General features: G+C 36.7%; 1 protein-coding gene across 3 annotated transcripts in view; it reads right to left on the bottom strand.

Moving 5' to 3' along the window:
* LOC107031024 overlaps positions 1–11171 on the bottom strand; it is a 20420-nt gene that overhangs the window by 7078 nt on the left and 2171 nt on the right. For all 3 annotated transcript variants that reach the window (XR_003574429.1, XM_015232216.2, XM_027911765.1), the window contains exons 2-11: positions 9186–9639; positions 8805–8896; positions 4718–4882; positions 4231–4624; positions 3454–3572; positions 3288–3360; positions 2990–3210; positions 2865–2909; positions 2176–2230; positions 257–448 (exon numbers count right to left, since the gene is read on the bottom strand). Coding sequence is in view for 2 of the 3 variants with exons in the window: in XM_015232216.2 (XP_015087702.1) it covers positions 257–448; positions 2176–2230; positions 2865–2909; positions 2990–3210; positions 3288–3360; positions 3454–3572; positions 4231–4624; positions 4718–4882; positions 8805–8896; positions 9186–9639 (1810 nt within the window). In the remaining variant the exon portion in view is untranslated. The remainder of the gene's footprint in view (positions 1–256; positions 449–2175; positions 2231–2864; positions 2910–2989; positions 3211–3287; positions 3361–3453; positions 3573–4230; positions 4625–4717; positions 4883–8804; positions 8897–9185; positions 9640–11171) is intronic.

Genomic DNA, 11171 nt, shown 5'->3' on the forward strand with positions numbered 1-11171 from the left:
CCCATGTCCATTAAAAGGAGACAAAAAATGAATCTAAAAGTACCCCCACCCTCCCCAAATAAGAAAAAATCCAAAAAGAATAATTAATAGATCCTCTAGCGCAGTTACATTTAAATGACCAGTATAAGATATCCAATAGTTGAATACAAAAGATACAGTCCTATTTTATGAAATGTCAGGACTGAGCAGGACAAAATCTGAGATGGAAAAAACTTGCAAAAACTTTCTTCTTTTAGAAATAAATTGCAGAAGTTACCTGCTGTAGGAAAGCTGCCTTCGTTCTAAATGAAACCTCAAGAAATTCAGCCTCTTTTTTAATTCTACGAATCCTTTCAAGGTCAGAACATGCAGCTTTCAAGTGCTCCTTCTGTGAACTAGCACTTGACATATGCAGTTCTTGAAGCAATACCTCTAGCCTTACCAAAGCCTCTTCGACACTCTCCAGTGCCTAAAATGAAATGCTCAAAAATTGTTATCTTCAGATCCATAATTTAATCCTTGAGATAGAGGAAAGAGGCACCTTACACTGTGTTATTGAAATCAAGGTGAAGCATTTTGATAAGAAATAGCAATTGAAAAAAAACATGATAATTGAAAGAGGTTTATTGCCTTTTACATCTTAAATCACGAGAGGAAGGCTATCTGCAGTTTGTTTGAAAAAAAACACTGCATGATTACTTTTGTTTGGTATGAAGAGAACACATGAGAGGACGAACCAAGTAAAGAGGTGTTAGAGCAAGAAAACATCATTTGAGTAATAAACCCTGGGGAAACCAATTGAAGAGCTAGGTCTCACTCCCTCCCCCTCTTTCACATAGGAAGGCTTGTGGCTTCTAATTACAAAGAAAATTATCTAGATACAACAAGTAACAAGTACCAACGGAAGTCTCAACTACTTTATCCTCCTAATTTTGAACAATCAGAGGTCGCAACAATTCTTCTATTTAATAATAATTTTTTTGGTCATTTGTTTTTTTGTAAATGTTGTGGACAATATAAAAATAATGATGCTTCCTTTCTAAGGGATTGAATTTTTTGATTGAGATGCAACACCTTAGAAGTATCAAAGAAGAATACAGATCCTAATTCGCGTCTCAATGCCATTTGTCATCAAATAAAGCTACCTGTTTGGTCTATGGGGGAAGATCTCGACCTGCACTTTTAAGGTGTGAGTTCAGAACAACTATAAATTGAGATTCTATCCACTAAAAGTTTAAACTATAAGAAAGTGGTCTCACAATTTAACAATACAAGTAAATATTGAGATACCATTTTTCTATAACTTGGAAATATAAGGAATAACCATATGAAAGCAGGAATTGGTTCGCCACTAGAACACATGTTACTTCTCCATTGAGGTCCTGGAAAGTAGTTGGTGGGATACTGGACTTGTAGGCTGCCATTCAATACAAGCACTTCATCAGTTTCTTCGCTTGGTTGGCAGTGAGGAGGGAGATTTTGACAGCTGGGAATTCGATGGAGAGAAATACAACGTTGCTGGTGCTTTAGGTGCAAACATTCAGAAAAAGACGTTGATCACCTCTTATTCCTTTGTAAGATGGCTAAATAATTGTAGATCGGAACATGTAAATGAGGCTGAAATCGTACTTCTCACTACTTCATGTGCTAGAACCACTACGAGATCAGTTTTGGGGATTAATTTTGCTTTTGGGGGCCTCTGCTAATTATATAAAGTTACAACAGCACATTATTAGTGCTGGATTTATAAAATTATCTTGCCTTTTTCAAACAAAAACTAAGATGGCTACATGATTGTGATGAGTAGTCTTGAAATGGCCCGGTGTGCAACAGACAATGTTGTGTCGAATGAAAAATGTGCTACATAGCTGGGCCTTTAGACGAAGGAAGGGAATATGTAGGTCATGGGATTTTCCCTTTAGCATTGTGGATTCTACGGAGGGGAGAAATAAAAGAGCTTTTGAGGGAACAGAAATGACTATGTATAGCATTGGAGATTATGTATCGTAGGTTCTTGCTTGTATACGGGAATTTTCACAAAACAAAAAAAAAACTATTTACTTGAGTAAAAAAATAGTTGAAGGCTCTTTATCCACTTTTATGTCCAAGGGAATTGAAGAGACAGTCTTAAAGATTATCACATCACATGAGGATAAATACAACAGAAAATGCTTCATTTCTAAGAGGTAATTATACCTTATCAAAGGAATCTGTTTCTTTCTTGATCTGTGAATAAGCTCCCACGCGAGTCCTGTCCATGTTTCAAAGCATTGTTAGCACATGATTTTCATATCACATGTGACCGAGTTTGTATTGCCATTGCATTTGACCAAAGTGCCATAAATTATTGGAATGAAATGACTATTACTACAAGCAAATAAACTATAACTATGAAAAAAGAAAAGCAAATAAGCTGGACTTACTCAGGACATTTAAATTTACTGAAAAAATCAAATAATTTAATGCACTCATATGGCACCCAAAAGTGTGGCTAAGAGGTCAATTAATTGGATACTAAATACCTAACAGAGTATGGTTCAAATCCTAGCATACTCTGATACCATGTTAAATGGTATATCAATCCATCTAAAAGATTAATTTGTTAGAGAAGAACACTTCTATTCATTATTTTAGGTTTTCAACAAGGTAGACCGAGTACAGTGCATGTAAATGGTGCAAAGTTTGTGTATGTTTCCTGAGAGATATAATTAGTTCCACAGCGACTAGGATCAAATATAGATCAGTCTAGATCTGTTAACGAAAAGGACACCTGCCTGATACCATTCACAGATGGATGGAAATAATGATAATAGTCAGAAACCACAAAAAGAGAGTAAGGGGAAGAGGGGAAGAGGAAGAAAGTAACATTTTCTCATTTAACGTACTTCTCAATTCCGAGATCCTCTCTGCACTTCTTAAGCTTGTTGTGCCTGAAACGTTCATGTCCACAAATTGTTACTAACTCCTGTAAATTCACTTAATTGATTGGATTTTTTTCCAGCCTACTTACCCAGTTGCAAGGAATCTTGCTGCCTTGACATGAGAAGGGTTCTCCAGCCATTTACTATATTTAATGAAACTCTGGATCCAGTAAGAGCACACGTCTAATACTAGTGGAATGGCTTCTAAATTTGGAGGAACTTCTTGTTTACTTTTGTGCCCAGTATTACGGATAAAATTAGCAGTAATGCCTGGATAAAAAGGAAGCCAGTCTAGCTCTTCACACACAACCTATCATGTAAAGATATTTCAGCTTTATGTGCCACATAAATGTGTCCTAATGACAATTTCTTCACAAGAATGCTAACCTCCACGTACAGTTGATAAGAACTTATTGATGCAAGTTGAGGATAATACAGTACACTGCCCCCAATTAGATACCTGTTTAGAATTCAAAATGAAAAGTTGGATACAATGGAGTGTATTATCAGTGTAGGCTAAGATCCAAAAACGAGGAACACAAAAATGCTTTACCTAATTAATTCTTCAATCAGCTCGTCAAGAGTATCAAATCCATTTTCAGAAAGAAAAGCCTTTGTGCTTCTTCCCAAAGCAATAAAGAAACCAAATATGGCCAGATCCTTTTCCAGAACCTGTAGGATGTATCAGCAATAAATATAGAAACTCAAGTGCGATGTACAAAATACATATTCAAGTGGGAAATGTGTAAGGCGAACGCCTCACCTAAAGGTATAGCAAAAATTATGCATTACAGCTTTTCTGCTTTTACTATGCCACAATCAATTTATCCTTGATAGGGGACTCATATTAGCCTCAATATTTCCTACAATATATTGATTAGTGGTCACACTTTCTCCAGGATAAGGCTCACAAACAATATTTATGCATCTGTCACCATTTCTCAGGACATTTTAAGAAGCGCCAAGTGAAGTGAAATGACTGTCCATGAGGTGTTCCACACGCTAACATATTGCATTACATTGACATACTCAAAATTTACCAGCCATATATTAAAATCATTTTACATCCTTCTTTAACAGTACTAGCTACAAGAAAAACTTATAGCAAGTAATATTAGACTTGTGAATCAATGGAATGTGTATACACACACACACACACACACACACACACATATATATATATACACACAATGTAACTTGCAGCGCACAGAAACTTACTATTTTGCTTGTTCTAGCTTATAAATGTACCACTATCAGGTCAATATTCATGAGTTGTGTCACTGAAAAATTCGAGTAAGAAATCAAATAAGTAAAAGAGCTTTGGTCTTACCTCGATACTCTCACTTGTGGTGAGTCTGGACCATATTCTCTCTCGATCTATAGCTCGTTGAAGCTGCTTTTGGACAAGACTCACCCAGAGTATAACCTCTTCAGTTCCTGATTCATTTTGTACTCTACATGCTGCAGCTCTGGGACCAAAATGGACAAGAAATTCTCTACGCAGACCAATAGGCTTCACGGAATGATAAGCCTGTCGGAGAGGAATAAATTCGACAAGCATGTCCATCAATCTTCCAAGTGTGTCTGGAACAAGAGACGAAAATTGTGTACACGACAGTTTTGCAGCACCAAGTTTCATAATCGCTGCAATGCAACTGAGTGCAAGCATAAGGAGTGATACATCACTTGCATTTCGAGGAGATAGAGATGTTTGCTTTCTGGTCCTGAACAAAGAGGAACCTATTTAAGCATCAATTAATACACAAATAGCTATGCAGAATATCAACGTATTCAATGTTCTTTCAGCAATTACATACTCTGCAGTAGCAGCAGCATATCGCAGATCCTTCTCAAAGTAATTCACAAAGGTGGTAACCACTGCTGGAATTTGCTCAGACCAAAACCAATCATAAGCTTCAGGTTGCTTGGCTAATAAACTATCTCTAATCAAGCTCTCCAAAGGAGCAGATTGCCTTGATAAACTTCATTAATGCAACAGTACATTAGATAATATGTTTCAAATCAAAATGACAGTAGAGAGGGAAATGGGCCCTCCAAGTCAAGCGCACTAAAAATGGAAAAGGATGAACCAACACAATAAAAATGTAGACAACAAAGTCTATTAGTCCTAGGGGCCAAGAGTTCACAATCAACGCAAGTTTATGATATCAATAGCCTCCCATGATGCCTAGATGACAGAATCGTCTAAGCAAAGGACGTGTCAAAGTACTTTTCAAGCTTCTATGCGCAAAATACTGATTCTAACTTCCATCACCAATAAAAAATCCATGAGCGACAAAATTAGCAATAGATAACATCTGGAAATTGGAAAAAAAGAAGAAGAGAGAAATAAATCAAATTTTTCAATCAAGTGACATTTATATTAGAGATAAAGAAGTTGGGAAAAGCAGTTCCAAACTTAAAAGTAATGAGAGAACATCGTACATTTTTAACTAACTTAATATAAGCATTATATATAATGATGGAACTAATTCAGCTAAATACATTTGCTGACATATACCAGAACCCCCAATAAAGCATTCATCTCTATGGTTGTGGGAGGTAAACGTCAACAATCATCTGATATCCTAGGACCAATACTAGATGATGCACAAGTAAAACAAGAACTCATAGCACTGAATATCTCTACTGCTCTAAGCAAAGGAAGAAACTTGATAAAGGAATGAAGAAAAAATAGGACAAACTAATGAAAGATAAAAAACAAAACAGAATTCAGGTGTACTAGCTGAATGACAAGGAATTTCTCCTCAAATCCCCCTCATACTTAGAGACTGAAAGAATCCGTGAGTATCACTAGTCAGAGGCTGTCACTGAACTGGTGTCTATCAATGGACGGACATCATCCTGAGAAGAAGAAACTTAAAAGATGTTCAGATTAGATTATTCGGAATTCTCCTCCAATGGTAGGACAATTCATTTGTCAAGATTGGTATGGCACATCGTAGATCTGGATTCCAACACCAGTCAACTGATATAAGAAAGTTGAATTTTTATGTAGCAGGAATGACTCTCATCGATGTTATAAGTTGAAATTGGTTAAATGTTCATTCAAGATCCTAGCATTAAATAGTCAGAAATAGACTAGAGTTCAATGGTGTTAGGTGGTGAGATAGCTACAAGTGTACCACATAGAGAAATGTAAAACTAGTAATATTTTTTTGAGAAAGTTTACATTTACTTCTATATATCCACAGGTATACTACATCAAATTGTAGTTCCCCTCCAAAAATGTATACTTACATCAGCCCTAATATCTTCTAGTTACAGCCAGTCAATAACATTAGAAACATCTTCCGAATTTCCTTTTACTATGTGATGATGTATAAAGGATATAGGTGTTAGACATTTCTGATATCTCCCAAATTCTCAATTATTTCTCTCTTCTATCGCTTATTTCTCACCTGGTCTAAGAACTTTAATAAGTGTCTACGCGCTTTGAATTTACCAGCGACATCTGAGAAGAGAGTCAGAGACATCCTTTGACAGAAGGCAGCTGAGATGTTTAGCCAACATAGAGATGGAAAGAAATAGATTTCCCCAGCCTTTGTCAAATCAATTCTCATCCGCTCTTTTAATGGAATAGCGGAACGGGCAGAGTTGCGGCTATCAGGAAAGGGCGATAGCCTATGACTAAAAGATCCGACTATCTATGATTGAATAGGATCAGAATGACAATCGACGAGATGAGCCTAAGAAAGATTTCAAGTTCAGAGTAAGATGATTGGCATCCTCCACTTACGCAACGAAACTGAGTTGATGGAGTAGTCAGTGCACTTGAATTAATCTCTTTAGTATCGCTTTCCTCATCATTAAAGGCGCCGCAAGGCATTCGACTAGAAGGATTGGCTCTGACTATGGGTTGGAACTAGCTCTTGGCATGGATTCTTCTTTGATTGATGGAACGGGACAGAAGAGAACCAGAACCAGAACCATATCCTCAGACATCAGTCTTATCTTATCTATGTTGTTGCTGATCATAGTTGTACTGTATTAGATTAGTTGTCCGTCTCCCTTGCCATGTTAGAACAGTATGGTATGTAACAACACAACCTGAAAGGAAGTCATTCCTAATAGGAAGTTTCTAGCCATCTTTCTTGAGGAGCGAGAAAAGAGAGGAAATGGACTATCTGGTTTGGCCACTACATTTTATGAAAAGGTAGAGATGAATCCCCATCCGAAATATTATGTAGGCCGAAATACCAATAAAAAACTATGTTAGCCAAAACATTTGTTGGTTTTCTGCTGGTTTGGCCACTACATTATATAAAAAGGTAGAGATGAATCCCCATCCGAAATATTATGTAGGCCGAAATACCAATAAAAACTATGTTAGCCAAAACATTCTGTTGGTTTTCTGCTCCAATTATGACGATCGCACTCTCTGCAACAAACTACTCAACAATAAAAAAAATTAGCATAGTTCTCAAGAGTTTGGCATATGATATGGACTGTTTTTACTTATTAAAGTACGATTCAGCATAGCACATGCTTGCTCGTCACGGATGCCGATCCGCTTGGTGGGTTGGTGCTCAATAGATATCAGCCACGGCCTACAGTGTTTGAGTCGTAACAGGCAGCAACATCAGTTATTTATCCCCAGCACAAACAAGTTTTGGCTATCAAAGTTGACTTGCCATTACCACTTTCAACCTACATATACTAAGAAGTTTATAGGTCTAAAATCTTTAATTTCGCCGCATCCTCCTTTATAATTTAATAGTAATAAAAGGAGCATTAAACTCTTTTGTAAAAGTGCCCCTTTGATGAAAATGATTGAGAGCTCTCAGATGTTCTTCTTATAGTGCCTCTAAATACTGGAAGGTCACTAAGTAGAAACCTGATCGCGGAGGCTTTATTAGGAATTGTTCAAAAGCTGGGGACTCTTCCTATAGCTCCCAAAGGCATTCCAAATTATTCTCTTTTATAACCCAGAAATCCCAAAGGTTTAACCAGTGGCGCACAGTTCAGAAAACAGTGTATGCTTAGTCTGCCCCTACTTTACCCGTAACGATACATTCTTATAGAAATGATACGACATGTTGAAAACCACAAATTCTAATGGTAGTTAAAATATGTTATACATATTTAGCCTATATGCAAAAAAGTTTTTCTTTCTTACTTAACTCCTCACTCCCAATCAAACACTGCCATATAACACAGATGGAGATAGTATTTATTATGCATGGGATACTTAAGAGAAAAATGTTACTGAAAATATACACATTTTAAGAAATTTAAAATGAGAAAGTATGCGAACGTTTTGACAATTATGATTAACTTTCTTGTAAATCAAATATGTTCGCTAAGTCCTAGTTCCAACAATACGTCATACTTCTACCTAGCAAACAAATCAGAAAAATGGGGGTGCCTTTTGAGGAAAATGTTTCTCATCAAAAATGTATCCGCAGAAAATGGCATACCTTTGGTAGTAATTTTTTGGATCATTTCTAATATTTGGTAGGATATAAAAAGAAGTGACATATGATAATAGTACAAGACATAAGGGATGATGAAAGTGTACTATTGATATCTTTGAGTATTAAAGGCTGACCACAATACATAAATGTTAACTGAAACAAATGATAAAGTGAGAGTTGAGATATTTGTAAAGAAAAAAAGATTTTCATCCATATGTGAGCAAGGTCATTTTTCTTCTTTTGTTGGAAACCACTTAAAACTTGTAAAACACATTTTTCACAATTTAAGGTGACCAAATAAAGAGAAATTGGGAAAGTATTTTCCAGCAAATACAGCCTATTCCCTATATGTAGTCAAAATCATCAATTATGCACCACTAGTAAGATGCAACAAGTAGTAGGCTATGCTTCTGACTCTTGGTGCACAGTTTTTACATATTCCATTAAAGAGAGCAAAATGAATTACCTCCTCTGCGTGAAAATGTTGATATCATTATCTCTTTCATCTCCTCGACATAAAATCTCAATTGCTGCTTGCAGTAGAGAGTATACAGATGCCTGAAAAGAATAACAATGAGCTCCACCATATCAGAAAATAACATCAACACAGCACAAAAATGAGATCTCAACATAAAACTACTGGTAATGGACAGAATTATAAACCTTCAGGCTTCAATAGCCCAGAAATCAAAATTTCATGGTAAGTACTTTCAAATTACCTTAGTGATTCTCACCATTAAAAGACCTGTTTTTCAAGTTTGTAATGGAGAAGAACACAATGCATCTAAACACTAACAAAACATGAAGAGCAAGAAGTACAAAATTGAAGACTTCAAAAGTTACAAACCTGATAAGATAGCTCCTTGATCCAAATAGTTCTATCACCGCCCAACCAGGCAGTTGAAAACCAGGATACCCTGGATAATGAGCCTTGTTGTCTAAGTCCTAGCTCAATTACTCTTGCAGCATCATGCAGCGATTGGACAAGTCCAGAACCATTATCTTCACCTTGCAGAGATATATCTAGTTTTAGTCTCATTTCCTCCATATCACTGCTTGTAGTTGGTCTGGAACTACCATTGACTGACACCCCATCCTCAGCAGAAGCAAAAGGCAAAAGGTGTAATATCCTCGATGTTCGAGGATTAAGATCACGATTTCCACCCTGTAACAAATAAAGTTTTTTGTGGCATCTCCTCCTTGTATTGCATTGATTGTATATCAGGTGATCCAAACCTACTATTTTTCTGCTGAAATAATAGTTCCTCGCTGCTTTAACTGAAGGACGTGAAATAGAAGAACTGAAATAAAAGTAACATCATCAGCCAAAGTTCATGTAACATTAGGAGAAATTAATATTGAAAGATCCAATACATCTAAGATATTGTGGAAACTCCATTTTAAGTAGTATACAAATCATTAACTAGGACTTTTTCTGCTAAACATTTACTAAATTAGTGATCAGCAATCCTCTGTATCAATTATCGACACAGTCTTTCAGGTCAGTTGTTATGGTCCCCTGATATGGATCTAGTTATGGGCGCTGCAATATAAAAAATGTTTTCTTCCTACGACCTATGGTGCTGATCTGTTCAGAGAGAACCTGCAATCTCTTGAGTTTGAAGTAATGAATTCAAATAATTGAAATACAACACTGGTGGATTAACCACCCACCTAATAACAAGGAAATAACTTGCTACTACTACTGAAATGAGAAAGTGGAGGAATAACCTCCTAACTGCCAATAACTGCTACAGGAAAACAACTGTTACATAGAAAACAGGAAAACATAAATAATAGGACTACTGATTTAATCAACTTTTTGATTAAATTTTCCATGCATAAAACTGTTGGTAGACGAGAAGGTGCTAACATCAGTGTAAGAATCTTCAACTTTCAGATGTATTAATCATCAGACCTCATTGTTAATGTCAGGACACTACAAGTCAAGATGTCAGTCAGGATAAACGGCTGAAACTTCAAGCAAAAAAAATGACAATTATTCAAGGATTTTATAAAGGCTTGCACAAAGCCAGTGCAAGAGAACATAACTACAAATGTGTAGATCCCCAGTTGTATTGCATCATCATCCTGTATAGTAACCAGGTTGCACCAAAAAGCTAGCAAAATAAGACATCTTTGTTAGGCTACGTAAGTTTCTCCACTGGCCGTCAAAGATTCTGTCATTTCTTTCAAGCCAAACAGTCCACCAAATGGCTTGAGGGATGGTATTCCAAGTCTTATGTGATTACTTGCACATCCCATCTTTGTTCCAACATTGCAATAGCTCACTAGGGGATTTTGGCATGGACCAGGACATGCGTAAGAATGATAAAAACATACTCCATAGCTGGTAGCAACTTTACAATGCAAGAAGAGGTGGTCAACATCTTCAAGTGCTCTTCACACAGGGACACCTACTACAAAGCTGAATTTTCCTCTTCTGAAGGTTGGAATGAGTGAGGCAAGCCTCTCTAGCCACAATCCAAGAGAAGCAGGAGACCTTCAAAGGTGCTTGCAGAGCCAATTTTTTTCCCAAGGCCAAAAAACATGTTACCTGATTCCAGCTTCTTGTAGCAGCCTCTGACTGTGAAGAGACCTTTAGATGCCCCTTCCATCTAATAGAATCAGCCTTGTTGCAGTCTAAAGCTATGTTGCTTAGCAGCTGAAGCAAAAGACATACTTGTTCTACTTCCCAATCATTACATACCTTCTTTGAGAGAGATTCCGCCCTTGTGTTGAAACAAATTCTGCAAGTAGTACATTGTGCTGAGTTGAAATCCTAAAAATATCCTGAGAATTGCTCAGAGGAGAGTGCTCCCCCCCCCCCCCC

This window comes from Solanum pennellii, chromosome 9, assembly GCF_001406875.1.
Source record: "Solanum pennellii chromosome 9, SPENNV200".
Classification (NCBI taxonomy): domain Eukaryota; kingdom Viridiplantae; phylum Streptophyta; class Magnoliopsida; order Solanales; family Solanaceae; genus Solanum; species Solanum pennellii.